The sequence below is a fragment of the Pleurodeles waltl genome, chromosome 2_1, assembly GCF_031143425.1.
Source record: "Pleurodeles waltl isolate 20211129_DDA chromosome 2_1, aPleWal1.hap1.20221129, whole genome shotgun sequence".
In the NCBI taxonomy this organism is placed as follows: domain Eukaryota; kingdom Metazoa; phylum Chordata; class Amphibia; order Caudata; family Salamandridae; genus Pleurodeles; species Pleurodeles waltl.
Window position 1 is genome coordinate 285,090,746 of NC_090438.1, and position 18,900 is coordinate 285,109,645.

General features: G+C 41.4%; 1 protein-coding gene across 1 annotated transcript in view; it reads right to left on the bottom strand.

The window, feature by feature from the left end:
* Nucleotides 1-18,900, bottom strand: part of SLC9A6 (solute carrier family 9 member A6) — a 217,620-nt gene that overhangs the window by 52,855 nt on the left and 145,865 nt on the right. Inside the window, exons 7-10 of the mRNA XM_069212484.1 lie at nt 12,887-13,028; nt 12,622-12,727; nt 7,516-7,604; nt 966-1,079 (exon numbers count right to left, since the gene is read on the bottom strand). Coding sequence (XP_069068585.1) covers nt 966-1,079; nt 7,516-7,604; nt 12,622-12,727; nt 12,887-13,028 — 451 coding nt within the window. The remainder of the gene's footprint in view (nt 1-965; nt 1,080-7,515; nt 7,605-12,621; nt 12,728-12,886; nt 13,029-18,900) is intronic.

Below are 18,900 nucleotides of genomic sequence, written 5' to 3' on the forward strand. Positions count from 1 at the left end.
AAATGTGTCAGGCCCGCCACCCTTCTAGCCCAGGAAGACCCATTCAGTATGCAGATGTGTGCAGGTGTGACTGAGCATCCTGTGTTTGTGGTTGTCTGGGTGAAATGCACAAGGGAGCTGTCCACCAGCCCAGACGTGGACAGAGACAAGCTGTAAGGCACAGAATGATTTTAAGTACAGAGAAATGCTCACTTTCTAAAAGTGCCATTTCTAAAATAGTAATGTAAAATCCAATCTCACTAGTCAGCAGGATTTTGTATAACTATTCTGGCCACACTAAATATGACCTGAATACCCCTTTCTGATAACAACCTACCACTCAAACAGTATATGAGGGCAGCCCTAACGTTAGCCTCTGAAAGGAGCAGGCCTCACAGCAGTGGAAAACGATTTTAGGAGTTTTCCACAACCAGGACATATAAAACACACAGGTATATGTCCTGCCTTTTACCTACATAGCATCCTTCCCTGTGGGTTATCCAGGGCCTACCTTAGGGGTGACTTATGTGTAGAAAAAGGGGAGTTTCAGGCTTGACAAGTACTTTTAAATTCCAAGTCAAAGTGGCTGTGAAACTGCACACACAGGCCTTGCAATGGCAGGCCTGAGACATGGTTAAGGGGCTACTTATGTAGGTGGCACAATCAGTGCTGCAGGTCCACTAGTAGCATTTAATTTACAGGCCCTGGGCATATGCAGTGCATTTTATTAGGGACTTACAAGTAAATTAAATATGCCACTTGGGTATGAGCCAATGTCACCATGTTTTAAGGGAGACAGTATATGCACTTTAGCACTGGCTGGCAGTGGTAAAGTGCGCAGAGTCCTAAAACCAACAATAACAGTGTCAAAAAGTTGGGGGTGCCCACCCTAAGGCTGTCAGGTCTAACAGTGGTATACTAACATGTTGAAACCTAGAGCTAGGTGTTTGTCTTCACAGTATGGCTTAAAACTTTTTAAAGGATACGAAAGCTCCAACGATGAAAATCGGGTTAAAGACGTGATTCTGGAAAGTGAACAGTGCCAACCCCATATAGGAAAAGATGAAGTTTTCTGCCAAGAAATTCAACAGTTCAAATAACTAAAAGGAGAAAAAAAAGAATGCAGTCAACACACCTTGTATTACTGTAGCTTAAGAGGCATTCTCCATTTTAACATAGACCATGTTGAAAAAGAGACACGTGATTTTAAGGCAGGACCATTCATTGTACCCTTTTGCATACTCACTCCTAGCCACAGTATTTCCATGGTGTCCAGATCTATAATACTTGTAATGGTCTAGTCTCCCTCGCAAACACTACGACCTCTAACCAAATCAAGTCACATCAACTAACAGCAATACAATGCAACAGTTGATCCAACAATTAATGTGTGTATGGGATATTGTAAAAAAACAAAAGAGAAGCACGTGAGATGAAAGCATTTCACTAGCCTAGAACTTCAAAAGATCATGAGTGGTGTACCTAAACAAATCTGAAAAGACCAAAAAAAGACCATTATGAGCATGGATACAGATGGAAAGGTAAGAAAGGAAGGTAGGTAATTAATGACGGACTCTCTGTATCACAGTGCATTAATGAAAAACAAAGATTACCTTCATACGGATGTTGCCACTGTAAATATTTATATTATTAAACTTATTATGGCCTTAAAAGTCACCTACTCTTGGAGTCTGTTCATGGAGATGTAGGCCAAAGGAATAATGTATAATCCCAACCTCAAAACACACATATATGTAGAGAGAGAGAGTGTGTGTGTGTGTGTATATATTTACATATACACTCTTTTGAACTATGCTTTGTAATCACGTGCGGGATATGCCTAAAGCAAGCTATTATCAAATATTAAACGTTTAATAACACATGAACAATGCTGTAAACGGTGTACAGATGCTACAGTTCAGTATGTGCTATGTCTACGTCTGGTATTTAAACAATTCTAACTGTAGGGAACTGTGGAGTGAGCTGTGCGGTGTTCAGCTTAGCAGGACGTATTTTTAGTTATGCATTTTGTGTATGCGAGTCACATGCGTGAAGTATACAAAACTGTCACATTTAAACACGCTGCGCAGGGCACGTTGATTTTAATTGCACTCAACGCCGAGTAGCATCAACATATTTTGAACAAGTTATTTTTTCCCCTCTATAATCAGACCATCACTTTCAGAAAATATTTCCAGGTGCTGCTAAAAAGTCAACACACACTAAACGCTAGCGGTGAGCAGAATGTACCGGATTCAAGTGACGTAAATAGGACAGGAAACGCTAAAGATATTGTTGCTATCTTAGAACAAAGTTGGTGAGAGAAAAGAACAAGCACCGGCAAAGCCAAAAGACTTCGAGGTGAGTCCTATTGGCCTGCTGATGCTTTTTGCTGGACAGAAAAGACGATGAAGGCGCAGACCCTCTGAAGTGAGAGACAGTCAAACCCCATGCAGATGCGGGCGCCATAGAGACCCACAGTGACGGGCCACTTGCCTTAACGCAAATGGCTGCCCTCTCCCAAGCAGGTTCCCTGGGGCTGGATTCTGTGCTTGTGGTTTAAACCGACACTGACTAGCGAACCAGAATTGAGCACTCCTACAGGAGTAGAAGAATGTATCTACACACTTGATTCAAGTTTGTGTGGAGCATAAATCAACTGGGGTAAAAGGGGTACAGACGCCCGGGGTGGGGGCGGAAACGTGCCGAGCGGAACCAGCCTTTGATTTAACCGCGCATTTACCCAGTCGGCTGGAGGCCGCATTTAAAAGCCCAGGGCTGCTCCTGGTACATCTGTCGCGAGGTTAATTACAACAGGCACAAGGAGGCTCCAAGAGAGAAGGAAAGAGTGTGAGGGAGGGAAGATGGAGAGAAAGCGATCACAGAGGGAGTAGAAAGAGCGAGAACATACGTGCCAAAAAAGCGATTTAAGCGGAATATTCCAGATTTCTGAAGCACAAAATGGCACAACGAGCTGCGTCCCACCAGCAATTGCCTCTGCTCAATACAAGTCAATGGGGAAAATACATTCCCCTGATTGTTTTCAAAATATTCCATTATCCACTTTTGAAATGTTGGCTTGTTATGAGAAAGAGTCCTCTGGTACATCAAACAGCTGCAGAGGGCGAACCAAATGAAGCAACATATACTATACCGATTATAAAATGGCCGCAGCACAATTTGTCTGCTTTAGATAGAGGAAACCACAACTGGCGACAGTGGCCTAGGAGTACAACAAAAAATGCCACAGAGGTCTCCGTTACTCTGTAGTGACCCATTCAGGAACTGTTAGGAGTCAGCTGCTTAACAGTAACCTGCACTAGGAATTTGTGGAAGATGCATCACAAGGGGAAGATAGCATCAGGGGGAAACAATCGATCATATTGGCTATTTACTCAATCCATTCAGCGTCGGTGGGAAGTTTTCTGCTGAAAGATGATTTTCAGCTGCAGAAGGCTTATCCAGGGGTGTAATGCAAGCCAGTGAAGTGCAGGAGTCCCCTTGCCCTTCATGGGCCCGCAAAACCCATCCGGGAGCCCTTATGCATCTCAATGCCAATGGGTATCAGTGAGATATCGGACGCTTAGGGGGCCCTCATCACATTCTATGGCGGTAGAGGGGCATCAATTTGAGTAACATGCTTGCAAAAATGCCTTCTTGGCATAAACTGCAAAAATGCGCTTAAGTATGTGGAAAGCGGGGAATAAGAAGAGGAGGGTGGGGAACGAGGAGGCCTGGGGTGAGCAATTACTACGTGCACTGCAAGGTCTGACAGCAAGGGGTGGATACATCAACCAATCAAAACACTGAGACCAAAATGATCTTGTGCGAAACAAACAAAAGAATAGGGAGGAAAGACACCGAGCCATAACAGAGAAGGAAGACAGACCACAAAGCCACCTGTTCACAATCACTGTGAGTATATGTAATCTAAATGAAACACCAGGTCAGCCAAAGCCACTGTGAGTATATGTACTCTACTGGAAACACCATCTTAGACAAAGCCTACTGTGAGTATATGCAATCTACTGGAAACACCATTTTAGCCAAAGCCCACTGTGAGTATATGTAATCTACTGGAAACACCAGGTCAGCCAAAGCCCACTGTGAGTATATGTAATCTACAGGAAACACCAGGTCAGCCAAAGCCCACTGTGATTATATGCAATCTACTGGAAACAGGTCAGCGAAAGCCCACTGTGAGTATATGTAATCTGCTGGAAACACCAGCTCAGCCAAAGTCCACTGTGAGTATATGTAATCGACTGGAAACACCAGCTCAGCCAAAGTCCACTGTGAGTATATGTAATCTACTGGAAACAGGTCAGCCAAAGCCCACTGTGAGTATATGTAATCTACTGAAACACCAGCTCAGCCAAAGCCCACTGAGTATATGTAATCTGCTGGAAACAGCAGGTCAGCCAAAGCCCACTGTGAGTATGTGTCATCTACTAGAAACGCCAATTCAGCCATCAACCCAAAAAAAGCAGTTTGCTGCCTTCCTAAAAAGAATAAGAAATGGAAGTATAAGAAAAAAAATGTGAGAAAAGTTACTTATAAAAATGGTCTTCTTGTGGAAACAATGTACAACGGATTTCACAATTGGAAGAACCGCCCCACCACACCCTGCACATCAGCTGCAAATTTTGATTTAGTTAGGTTTTAAGGTAGATCCGAAGTAGAGCACTTTATCACAACGAATTAACTGTTCAACTCAGCACCCGGCTTCTCTCATTGCCTCGTGATGGTAAGTATTCTTGGCTTTGACCCTGTACCTCGTTCAGCTGCCTTTTTCGAAGTTTAGCACTATACAAATGGTGCATGCATGCAAGATAGTATAGAGAGAGCACATTCTGTCCAACTGCATCCGACATGTAAGAATGGGTATGCACACACAGATAAGGATAAATACATTAAACAGTGAAACTGACAAACAGAAAGTAGAGATAGGGAGGATGAGGAGGATAAGGGATTGGACCGAAATGAGCGATTTAAGAAGAGACACGGATCAATGCATTTCAAGATTATGGAGACGGAGATGGAACCGGAGGAGGCAGATATAAAATCGAGTAGTTACAGATATTTCAGGAAGAAGTGAGCAGTCACGCAGTTTTTAAAGGAGGAGAATGCCAGCACCATTCCGATCTCCTGAGCTAAGTGGTTCGAAATCAACTTTTTTTCAAGACAGAAGAATCCAGAAGGCTTGTTTTGGAGAGCTTTTTAGTTGACAGACAGTAGTTTATTGGAGAGGTATGAAGGCTTTGTAAGTAATGCAGGCTCTTGAGTGCAAGCCTCAGCTGGACGCAGCTGCATGGGTTTCAGTTCTGGAGTGACGTGGTCGAATTTCTCAAAGTCCACCACTGCATGGCGAAAAGGCTTCAAATGAGAGTCTGTTTGGAAAGATGATCAATGAGAAGAAAATGCAAATTGGCTCCTCATGGATCATCTTCCCATACTGCAATTCTGGAAATGAAGAGAACTTCCACAGCCAGGATGAAGTTGTCTTTTGGTGAGAAAGTTTTAAGCTTCTAAATAGTCCCGGATGGAAGAAGGCAATCATGGTTGTTCCTTCCATGCACAGGGAGAGGTGTAATTTCTCACTGAAAGGGATGCTGAGTGATGTTTTCACTGGAACTGATACTGGGGCACATGGAAGCCCTATGAAGATCGATTCATTCTTCACAGTTTAGACTGTTGAAACCAATGCAAAAGAGAACTCTCCTTTTGTGTGTGTGTTTTTATTTTTTTAAATAAACTGTATGCTAATAAAAATAACACGTCACATCGATGTTTAAACTAGAAGGAGGCTCTTCTCTCATGTTTAGCTAAATTTGACCAGTGTGTGACAGCAACCAGCTACAATGTTCAAGACAGAAGTAATTTGATTTGTTTAAAATAAAAAAAAACCTTGGGAGAAACAATTCCTGTGACTCAATGCCCATTTTTTAGCAGTTCAAAGACATTTGTTTCCAGGTTTGTGTGCCACTCCATTTCAATTATAATGCATCATAAATTACAGATAGACTAACCAATCATGTGCAACACTAACACACGGGAACGGGGTTCCACCATGTAGCACCTGAGATACAAGTTACTCACCAGCAGTCTGTAAGTAGCTTACAGGTTAGAAGCTCAGCCATGAGAGTCACACAGACCTTCTGGTGTTGAATGATGCCACCTCCTAGACTGCCAACTGTAGGAGGAAACACTGCTCAGTTCCAAACGGAGAGAGCAGCAGCCCGTTAGGGGGCATGCATGCACACACAAACACACACACCAGTGGGGTTTGCAATACAATCAATCACTAAGTGCCAGATAAAGTTTGTTTTTCCAATAAATGTGCTGTCCAACTGTATGTCTGAACACATGAGTGTGAAAGAAGACTACTAGTAGCAGCCAGAACTGCTCGAGTCTGAGACTGCAGAAAAGAGTGAAAGTGAGCTAGATGTGCGAGAGGAGGCAGGGGAATAGGATCAGAGACAGGTGCCTCACTTACTTTAGGGGATGGGTCTGATATGTAGACATGAATCTGCTTTGTGCATGTGTGTGAGACTGTGTGTGTGGTCTGATGTCCTCCACTGGTAGAGTGCTCCTTCATGGGGAAACCCCTGGTATTTGGGCCTCCACTTCTATCTGGTGGGTCCCAGGAATAAACAGACTGGGAGTACACTTTGCCTCATTGTGGCCACCCTGTGAAAAAAATGGCCACATTGGGGATAAAGTGTCCAAACCCGCATAATGAAGGTCTTGGGAAAAAATTGATATTTTGGCAAAACAGTGATATTTTGGCATAATTGTAAAATTTTGGACAACTTTGATAATTCAGTCACCATATCTGGTATGGGACGGTAGACGGAATTTGAAGAAGAACTTGTCCATGTGTGGAAGCTGTACATTAATTTATGATGAAAATGACAAGGTGATGTTCTGTGAAGAAATGTATACCTACTAAAATGTTTTTGAGGCATTACAAAAAAAAAAAAATCTACACTTTCCGAGGGCAGGGATTGAGATTGTGAGTTGCGGATACATATTTCTGATGCAGATTCCTTTATTGACAGGCTGCATGCTGCTACGTTGGCTCTTTCTCTAATCAAATGACAGACTTTTATATTGATAAGGCCATTTAGGATCAACTAAGTTTGTCATTACTGGTTATCCTACATGGGGCTGTGACTATTGTAATCTTGTCTGATGAGTTCACCGTGGTAACTGTGACTATATTGTTTTGTAGCTCAAGGTACTTTTCATTAATCAGAAGACGCTGTCATCATAGACAATGTTGCATAATCTTGCCATTCTAAAGTTGGCTAGGCAACGACATCTTGACAAGATACTTTGTCAATTTTATTTTTGAGGCTTAGGACCAAGTCCTGAAATACGGTCAAAGTTGTTTCTTCTGAGCCAATTTTCAGACAATTCAAACATATGTTTAAACAAATTATGAAATATCAATGCAATATATCATTATTCCAAAGTAAACTAGTGCGTAAAAATAAATTAATTAAAAAAAAATGTTAATCATACTATGTTTACCTGTTTGGTCCTGCGCTGAGAATCTGGCGATAGATTATTGTATGTATAATGAGCTTGTGTTATGCCACAAAACAGGACCGCCACCACGCCTACAAATTAAATACAAAATCCATGAGAAATACATCACCTGTAACAAATGCAAAACGTTTTTTTCTTACTAAATCTAAATGTCACATATCTCTTTATGCCACATCATCCACTTGATCCTGCTCATTATTTAATCAGATAAAAAATAAGGCTCATTATTTGTAGGGGTTTTACTGATTTTTTCACATAAATACAAACATAAAACTATGAACTTCCCAGGACGAATTTATTTTTAAAGGGGGAAAACAGGCGTTCATTTGAGTGACTCTAAATGCTACTGAAATGAATAACCAGAACAATATTGGTGCTTTTCTGCTTGTCAATCCTTAAGTTCCTTAACAGGTTTTATTCCCCTTTTAGCATAACTTTCAGACAAGGAGCCATAAAATACAAAAACATATGTGGTCTACAAGGCTCTAAAATGGTAGACTATGAAAGAAATGAAGTAAAAAAAAAAAAAAAAAAAAAAAAAAAAAAAACTTTAAAAGGCATCACATATCATGGCCATTATCAATGAGGCAGCAGGCGGAGCCCATGTGGCTTGCTGCTAGCATGCGTTTCCTGTGATCCCTCCTCCATGTGTGCATCATGCGGGAGCTCGGCCAGCCAGCTTGGGATGGATGCATTGTTTGAGTTCAGCTGCCAGCAGTTCCTGCATTTTCAGGGTGCTTTACAACTTCCCAACTCCTGAAGGAGAAGCTTAAAAAAAGGTAAAAATGCAACAGATGCCAACTTGCATCGCCCAATACATTTGCTAAATGCAGACTATAAGCTGCTTATGAAAATTTGGGCTGATCAGGTTGCTTTAGGAACCCAAGCGGTGAGACAGAGACCAGAGTGGATTTTGCCCCAAAGATTAATGGCAGCAAATACATGGGTTTTGGTGCAAACAATAGATTATTTTTCATGTCAATAAGCAGAAAGCAGCAAAGTTAATGATGGATGCGGAAAAAGCATCTGATTTGGTGAATTGGCAGGTGCTTTTTATTTTTTTTATTTTAATGACGTTTGGGTTTCCAGCTCAATTTTTAAATATGTTGAAGAATCCGTATGAGGGGGCAGAGGCGAAGGTTATTGTTAACTCTAAGAGGCAGGGATAGTTAAGATCAATTGTGCCACCCAAATGGTGTGCCCTTTGTCCTCCATTCTTTTACATTTTCTATAGAGCCATTGGTGATAAGGGTTTGAAACGATCTGATTATGCTGCCTCTGGATGTAATGTCTAAATGGAAGCTGTTCACTGATGCCTTTATACAATATCTAAAGGGAGATAGTGTGAATATACATTGACTGACTGATGAAATTAAGGGTTTTACAAGTATAGAAGGCTACAAGAAGAATGAAGCAGTAACTGAAATATTATTTAATACACCTAAATCAGATCTTCCAGTCACTTCACAATCGCTACCTTAGTGGCCCATACCATTTTCAGGAATATAGCTTACTAATAATTTCTCAATACGTTTCCAACTAAACTACAGTGCAACTTTTAATAAGATTTAAGTGTTGCTTGAGAGGTGGACCTTTTTTTTTTACAACTCCTGTTAATTGGGAGAGTCGCTTTATTCAAAATGTCGATTCTGCCATTGCCTTTATTCCTTTTTATAAATCTTCCTTTACGGATACCTAACTTATATTTTAAAGAACTTGACATTATTTTTCGATAACTTTTATGGCAAAAAAGCGTAGGGTAAAGAAGGCAATATTAGAATTAGAGGTTGAGCAATGGGGACTGGCATTTCCTCATTTTAGGGCCTACTATCAGGCAGCCCTTCGGAACAATTTGATTCAGCTTTCAATAACAGCTACTGGATTTGACTGCTTTTTTCCTTTTTTTTTTTTTTTTTTAAACCTCTTGGTCAAAGAAGTGAATTCAAATTGCCTGTGTTTTTGAAGATGGCGCAGTTACCTAAAAAGTCCAGCTATAAGATTTTGGGCGTGCTAGAACAGAGTTTGCAAGCATTTTTTAAGTTCTGGGAGGTTCCAACTTGTCATGTGTATACCCAATTACAGGATAGTGTAATTTGGGGACTGGTTGTAGCGAATCCATTGATATGCCAATGGAAAGATAAGTTTTTTTTTGGGGGGGGAGGGGTGTAGGGGGAATTTGTATACTGGTATGATTTTAACAACTTGGGACCAAGTAACCCAGTGATTTAGAAGCAATAGTTTGGGTCCTTTTTTTAAAGAAAATTATCGGGAAATGAAGGCGAAAACCTGTTCGTTAGTGCACTTGTTTCACAAGAATTAACTTACAAGAGTGGGAAATTGGTATAGGTTTCTTCGAAAATATGTTAGTCAAGTAGCGGTACAGGATTGTTTAGAGAGAGTTTATGGAGAAACAGGATGTAGACTAACTACAGGTGAATAGCAGTATATTTGTGAGCTGGGACATAAATCTCTTGAAGCAGCTAATTATAAATAGATGGCATTTATTTCAAGGTGGTTTGCGTACAATACACCGTATTGGCTCCATAGAATTTATCCACCTCAACCTAATCAAAGTTTCTGGTGTGATGTAATTGACAGAGGTGATTGGGGATATACTTTCTTTGTATGTCCTAGGTTGTAGCAATTTTTGATTGAGGTGTTTCCTGAAATGAGGAGAACAGTGCAGGTTTATGTACCACCCAAACTCATATTGGCTCTATGTGGTTCTTCCCTTTCAATTGATAGGATTAGTAAGTATTCTCAGTGGTACATTTCAAAAGAAATTGCAGTGGCACATTCGCTAATTCTGCAACACAGGAGATCAACCAACTTCCACACTATTAAGCTATGGGCTGAAAAAAATAATGAGGACTAAAATCTTTGAAGAGGCATACGCAAGAAGAGCGGGGATATTTCCAAGGTGCTTGACAACATGGGGGATTGGATGTCTCCAGATTCTTCCCATTCAGTAATCCAAGATGGATTTAGCAAGTGAAGTATAAAACCATCAATGGCTTATGCTGAATAAGGTGCTTGTGATTAATGGCAGTTATATATAGTTATATGTTAGGTATTTGCCTAGAACTCTGTTGGAGTGATTTTGCTAATGAAAAAGAGGTTAATGATTAAGGGCACTTTAATGACATAGTTGCACTTTATATGCTAGATATTAGCCTAGAACTCCATGGGAGTGATCTTGCTAATGAAAAAGAGGTCTGTGATTTTATTAGTTAAACTCGTATTTACCCCTCGGTGATCTATCCTTTTTTATTGAATGGTTCTCAATGAGAGGTTTAAATGCACTTTAACAGCATAAATGCACTTTTACTGTTAGATATATGTTGTGATTAGGAGTAGGACAACGACGTTGAAAAATAATTTATATTTGTAATGCACATATGTGCTTCCTCTTTTTATTGAATGATTGTCGATATGAGTGGACTTGCACATGCACTTTAAGTGTTGGATATACGCTGTGAGTAGGGGCTAAGTAATGATGTTGTTGAAAAATCTGTTGTATTTGTAAAGAACGTATGCACTTTATTGCTAGGTCCAACAGTGGGCAACATGCTTCTTTTTTGGTGATGTTACTTCTTTTCTTTGATTCTGATAAATAAAAAAACATATCATGGCCATTTTCTGGTGATATCCTTCAGGAAGTTCTGGACTACTCAAAAGCAATATTACTAACAGAGTTTCAAAGTATGTGGCAGTTAAACTGCACTAGGATCCTCAGGCTGTGAAAACTAGCTCCTGACCACTGTTTGAGACCTTAAGAAAATGATCCACCTGGTGCTGGTTCATGTACAAAACTGATCATACCTGCTGAGCTTAAGGCCATCTTTGTACGAGGAATTGCTTCTACTGACCACAAGATTGGTTGTAAAAGATCCTGGGAAAAAACTTCTTATCTAAACAGGTGTGCATGCAGGCTCACTGAGGGCCTAGTTCACCGAGCTGTTTTAGCATGAATGCTGGACTTTGACTTAGATGTGACTTACTCATGAATTTACAGAAGAAATATAAGTATGTGTGTGGAAAAGAGCTTTCTGAATGTGTATCTAAACGACATGAAAACAGAAAGTCAAGTCCAATTTACAACTGTAATCTGAAAAACTGCCACCAATTAAGCAGAGCGTGTCCAGTCTGCAAGTGTTTTCTATGCTGCTCAGACTGTTGCCTCCTCTGTATCAATGACCTTTTTGATATCCTGATCTGATCTCCAGCAAGATGACACGAGGAAGCTAAAAAGTCTACAGCAGACACTGATACTGACAAGCTGATTTGGGACCCATAATTGGAGCCTGCAATTAGCATCCACTCTGTCCATGCAAAATATGCAGAGAAGGACTCTTTACTGTCTCCAAACCCTCCACCTTCAAGCACCTGTGTGTAACTTACAGACATCTCACATTAATTTCCTCAGATGTGGAAGTTCTGAACTGTATGAAGCAATGGAAATAAAACAATCATTATCTTGCTAAAACTTCCCACCTGTGTATTCCTTGCAAGGTGTCATCACCTTCTTGAAAGCCTAATACTGAAGTGCCAGTTGAGCTGTGCCAGAAGGCAGAGAAAACATTTCATTCTACTTCCAACAATGACTGCAGGCGGACAGCAAAATGAAATTCCAATTTCTAAATAAAAAATTAGGAGACTAAGGCAAACTACACATTTGATTTGAGGTGGTTGGCCTTTATGTATGCACGCTAGGTCAGCCAGTGTTAGAAGCAGTGCCCAGTGTGTACAGAAAACAGCATGTGGTCTAGACTTAGGCTAATCTTTATATATGGTCTTGGTTGGGGTAAACTTAATAAAGACATAGAACGCATAATGAATGGCATCATTTCCCTTGAAAGAGACAACCATTAACACAAAGGTTTTTAGCTTTAATGGTGATATTTCTGGACTGGCAATTGGCAATGAATATTCACAGTGGGCTCCTTCAAATATGAGTTAGGTAAAGCCTTAAGTACTAGCTTCAAAAATACTATACTATTGGTTGTAATCACGTAGGTGATAGAACAATGTGGACAAACTGAGTTACGACTTAAACTTAATTTCCTTGTCATGCATGTGAACACCTACCTGTAAAACCGCACGCCTCAGCCAAAAGAAAGGTGCTCCAGGACATCAAGAAGAACAAACCTGTCTCGAGTAATGGAAACTCTTGCAGTTTTGTAAACTTTGTGACGTGACTGACTGTTAAGGTTCATAGCTTACCATTAATCTGACCCCACTGAATACTTCCCAAATACCTTACAATAACTGATTATTCTGAACAACGAATAAATGAAGCCAAAAATTTGGTATTAAAGATGTGTGCGTTTTGTAAAATGCTTTAAAAGGATATTAAAGCAGTAACTACGCCAGTAGTTGCTCCCATCGCAAAGGATCCACTGAAGATACCCAGGAAAATCCCAATAGATTTAAACATTGCGGATACGTCCAGTGACTGGCTATTTTCTCCTGCTGGCTGGTATGCCACAATTGATCTGGAGATAAAAATGGCAGAATGTCTATTAAGATTAGATTAAACACTGAATGCCCAATCAATCACTCACTCAAAAAATCAGCATAAAAATGGTATGTCTTATTAAATGATTTCTATTCCCAAATCTACACACAGGGCTCTAAAGCCACTCCATGTCTGATACACCATCCGAATCCCAAAGTGATTCAAGTTAAACTATGGCCCTGGACACAGACACAAAACTATGAAACATATACACAATAAAAATACTGTTCATTAACAGATGCATGATATAGATTTAAATTGAGGGTATTCAACATAGGTCCAAGATGGCTGGCCTTAATTCCAGGATTACAAAAACTATGTAAATGAGCACCATTCTATGTCACTGTTTGCAAACTTACCATACATTGGATATCCTGAAATTCTGGACTAGATCTGGCCCACTTGATATGCAACGGACAACCATGATTTAAGTAAACAATTATTTCAAAAACCACATCATTGATACAGAAAAAAAGAGTTAGAAAGGATGTAACAGGGACTCCCACAATGAAACACAGCCATTGGCCAATGCCACTGGGAATCTTGGCTTACGGTTTATGTGCTTTTTGTCAGGTCCAAGGCTCTGACTAATTGACGTCTCCTCTTACTTGCATTATCTTTTTGATCTAAATGGAAATTTGCAGAGACTGGCTGGGATAAATAACTACAATTCAGTTTAAAATGACAACCATTATTGGCCAGTGAATTTGTATGTTATTGAAAACGTACTGCTTAGTGTTCTGTTTGAATCACAGTAGCTTATTGCATCGTAGAGTTCCTACTTTTAACTTCATCTGTTACTCATTCTATTAAACATGTGTATATTGTAATGTCATGTTATTTATTAAGACAGTTTCTAAACGTTTACAGTCTCTCCAACATACATATCCAATTTGTTAACGGATCTGAGCGTAAAACTCTTCAGGGACATTGCAGCACCAGTCTGGCGAGGAGTAAGCCCTATGATGATACCAGTCACCCAAGTGGGTGCTTGAGGGCTCTCCTGAGTATACTCAGTACAAACATAGGTTGCCTTATCTTTCTCTAGTGTGGAACAGTGCACTTATATTGATATTATAGGTTTATCCCAGGGAGACTGTGCACTGGACCAGAAAATCTCCCAGTCCCTACTTCATTTAGCAAGAATTTATACACCATCTTGAGACCTTCGGGCCTCGTGAAATTCCTCAATAAACAACACTGTGGAATTACTGTGCCCTGCACCATCTGACTCCAAAAATCCTGCACTGCGTTGTACCCCCAGGCCAGGTGAAGAGGTTAGCCCCCTCCACATCGTGGGCATTTGTCAGACCGGGACTGAGACATCCGCCAAAGAATCAAGGGTATAAGGTAAGTGTGATGCAAAAAGTTGTAATGGACCAGCTTAAATTGGGCACTACCAAATACAGTTTGCGTGAGGGCACAGACGCAAGCCCAGTTCACGTCCTCAATGGGTGGCCCCAAGTACTCCTTCCAGGCTGCCAAGGCTCGCAACCAGCTGCATTCCGCTCTCAAAGCATTATATACAAAGGAGATCAGATGCTCACCCGAGCCACAGGGCAGTAGGGTACCAGAGTGTCAGACGCCACCCGCACCGCCAGAAAGGTGGTCCAGGTCTGCCTGGACAACTCTGCCAAGCCAGCATCGTGCAGAAAGTGGCCTGGCCACAGTGCCAAGTCTGCCCCTCCATCTTCAAACAAAATAAAGTGCTCATTGGGGTACAAGCTCCCCTGAAACTCAAAGCTCTCTCCCCCATCTCTACACGCCTAGAATAACATATTTTTGTCAATCTGTTGGACAGACACCAGTATCCAAACCGGCAACACCCTGTGAATGGTGTGTGCCTTACCACAAATGTGACTACCTTCTGCCAGATACGAGCAGTCTGCCTAACCACAAACACGATCAGGGTCCCCCCAGCCCTCCGTCAATATAACCAGGAGCTGCTCAGCATCAACCATGTCCCCAACACCTGCTTCTCCCAAATGCCTCTAATCTCCAGCCAGACAGAATCTCAAGGGATTCCCAGGGGAGCTAAGGTAAAGCAGAGCGTCATCCACGTATAATGATGTAATATGCCTGACGTCACCCAACTTTATGCCCCAGTCCTGCAGCTCATACCTAGCCCAAAACGCCAAGGGCTTCAGTGTAAACGTGAAAAGCAGCTTGGATAGGGGACAGAAACCAGCCCTCCGAGTGGCACTATCTCACCCGCACTCTGGTGCTGGGCTCGGTGCAGAGCAGACAAATTCAGCACCAGAACTGGGGTCCGAATCCCATGCCCCCACAGGACCTCAAGCAAGTAACCCCAGGCAACTGTATCAAAGGCCTTTTCCAGGTCAATAGAGAGCAAGGCCATTTAGTCTCTACAACACTCGACCTCGTGCATAACATGCAACAAGCGCCTAAGATCCATCCCTGTGTTGCGTCCCGGGATAAACCCACACTGGTCCTCATGGACCAGACTGGTAATAATGGGGTTTAGGGCCTTTTATGGTGTTACCAATGAGTAATGAGAACACCTCCAGTGAAGCAGCTCTACCTCAATACAGTGCCTGTCCTAAGCAGCAGATACAGACCATAAACTAGCAGGGGCCCAGTTTGGAAGCATCCAAAGCATCCGGCATTTTCAGACTGACTTAATAGCGATAAACTGGAGGACACTAGCTCTAAACTAGCAGCAGTGCGGTCCTACAGCCTTAAATGCAAGTAGTTGACCTGGCATTAGCCAGACGGAGCAAATAACTCCCTGTAACAAATTAATTCCATATCGGAGGTATAAACTCAACAGGCAAGAAATATGTGATTTCATTGAAAAATTGGCTCCACTAATAGATAGGGCCAAATACACAGCACAGTCAAGCCTTTCTGGTAACACATGTATAGGTGTTGTTTTCACTATACATCCTAGATTTTGGCAACAGCCAAACAACAGCAGTGTCCAACAGCCCGTGTGATTGTCACTTCTGTTTTTATGGATGCTACTCATCTCTCAGAAGGTCAGTTAATGTTCTTAATTCGAAAAAAGCTATTAAACTCATTAACGTGTAGGTGATCAAACGTGCAACTCCATGACCTAGACACCTGCTGTAAAATTACTATAGGTTGTGCCATACTGCACTAAACAACCAACCAGCAGGGGCTTGAATGTACAATGTAGTAAAATAATTCAGACAGCATGAACACTTATGTCACCTCAACACTACGGACAGAATGGATTAAGAGTTACAGAGGGAAAAACGGCAGAACACCAGTTTCCAGTAACTACTCTTGAAGAGAATCACAGCACACAGAAAAAGCATACAATTTACAAATTACTTCATACCTTCACATATAGTAACATAAGTTTATTTCACAGTTGCAGCATTTACTTGCTCCACATAAAGCTATGCTCTTTTTGTAAACGTGCCAAATGATAGTAAACAAATTAGTAAATTACTTATCTAGCATGCTCTTTTTGGATGATACTCTGGCAAGTTTCATGAAGTGAGGAATCTGTAGTTAAACACCAGATGTCGGCCCTGTGCACACTGTCCCACTGGAACCAAGCTATACCCAGCTGATGATCCCCAATAATGGACCTGGGTTGCTTGTGTTCCGGTTCAGGGAGGGCTTGGCCTGGCAGTTCGGACTGGACTGTTCACATTTGAGCGGGTCAAGACTGATTTGCATATGGCTGTGTACAAACTGAGGTGGTATGATGTGCACAATATCAAAGGAAGGGGATGCTGCCTGAGTAATTACCAGAGGATGAGATTAATTTAAGCATTCCATCCATCACTTTTGTGTATACTACAACTTTCTAAAGGTGCCATTGTAAGAACAGTAATTTAAAATCCGACTTTACAAAGTAAAGAGGATTTAAAATTACAAGTGAGTGGAAGAAGCATTTCTATATCTGTTCTCAAACGGAAATTATCACTTATTAAGTGTAACAATGCAACCCAACGTTAGTCTGTAGCAGAGATAGCCTTTTCACTCTCAGGACATGTAAAACCTAAACATGTATACTCTACTTTTTTTTTTTCTTCATAGCATGCACCCTGCCCTATGAGTCTTTGTGGCCTACCTTAGTGGTGAATTGTAAGCATTTAAAAAAAATGGAGGTTTAGGTCTGGCAAAATATTTATTATGACAGGTTGAAATAGCAGTTTAAAACTACGCTAAAGGCTGCTATGGCAGGGCTGAGATGTTTTACAGTGTTACTTTAGTGGGAATTGCAATGTGTGCTGCAGCCCACTTGTCACATTTTATTTAAAACCCTGGGTACACGTTGTACCATTTACTTAGGAGTTGTAAGTAAATAGTGTGTTGATTGGGTGCATATCAATTTTACCATGTTGAAAGGAGAAAGTACAGGCACTTCGCCACTGGTTAGCAAGGGGAAAGTGCAGAGACCTGATGCTAACAAAAATAAGTTCAGCAAAAAATAAGAGTGTGAAGGCACAATGTCTGGGGGCCTACCACACCAACAATGTCAGGTCTAATAGTGAGGTTTCTACTTTTTCCTAAACTGGAGCAGCACTGAGGGAGTCTTCGTGGTAGTGGGATGTTCTTCTAGATCCTGGGTACATAGATGGAAAAGGCCTGTTGTCTTGCTTGTTTACCTTTTATTTATACTTCTTAGCCTGCACCCTGATGGTGTCCAGCTGTGGGTTAGCCGAGAAACACCAGAGATGCAAGGTAAGAGGGGATGCTGGTTGTGATGGCTTTGTAAATTATACTGCTGGTATTGAAGATGGTGCGGGTTGGCAAGGGGAGCCAATGGAGTTCCATCAAGATAGAGGGTTGTGTGATCATATCTTCTCAGGCCCTTGATGAGTCATGCTGCCACTGAGTAAGGCATTACCAACATCAATATGCTTGAGTATGAAGGCTTGAACAGCAGTTATAAAGTCGATTTCTGGAAGAAACGGTCTGACTTTCTTTAGAAGAGGAAGCTGCTACCAGGCTTTCTTTGCTTTTCTGGCAATGTGTTCCTTGGGTCAATGTGTACGGGATCAATCTAAGTGTATTGCATTTAGAGAATACTGGGGTTCAAAGCTGTCAAGGTTTATGCCCCATTGAACCAGGTTTGTACTGTATCTTGTTTGTTGTGCATGGCAAACAACATTAGTTCTGTCTTCGATGGTTTGAGCTTCAGGTAGGTGCAGGACATCCCAATATGGATAAGGTGCCAGCAGTGTTTGAGGATTAGATGTCTGACTCAACGGAGACTTTCAAGTAGAGTTGTGTATTACAGGCATATTGGTGCATCTTGATGCAGTTATCTGTGAGTAGAGCACAAAGCGCCTATGTGTATACTGAAGATGACTATATGAAGCCCTCGGTGACTCTGCATGAGATCATGATCTTTTGTGACACTGATGTGCCCATAGACTCTCCACTGTTCAATTTTAGGAGCATCCAAAATACCTGATTAAGGGACTGAAAAAATAAGTCCACTTCACCTCAACCCTGATAGGAATCCAAAGGCTCCCCTTGCCAGGCCACACCATCTTCAAAACTACATTTTTCATCTATAAAACTACCACGAATGTCATCCCTTGCCATCTCCCTCACAAACTCACCATTTCTGCTAACACTTGGCACACCACAGCCAGGACACCAACAAAGTGGAAAAATGAAAAACCAATGCAACAAGCTACCTAGGGCCTCGTGTACAAAGCCTGAGTTGCAAATAGAGGTGGGCTCATCAGCAAATCAATAAAGCAAGCCTAGTTAATGGTATGGAATGGCTCTAAGAGTCCATGCACAAGCTAAGTCATGGAAACGCTTGGCATGTTTATCGTGAAGCAAACATGTTGTAAAGACATGATACAATCTCTTCAAAATGCAAAACACATGTA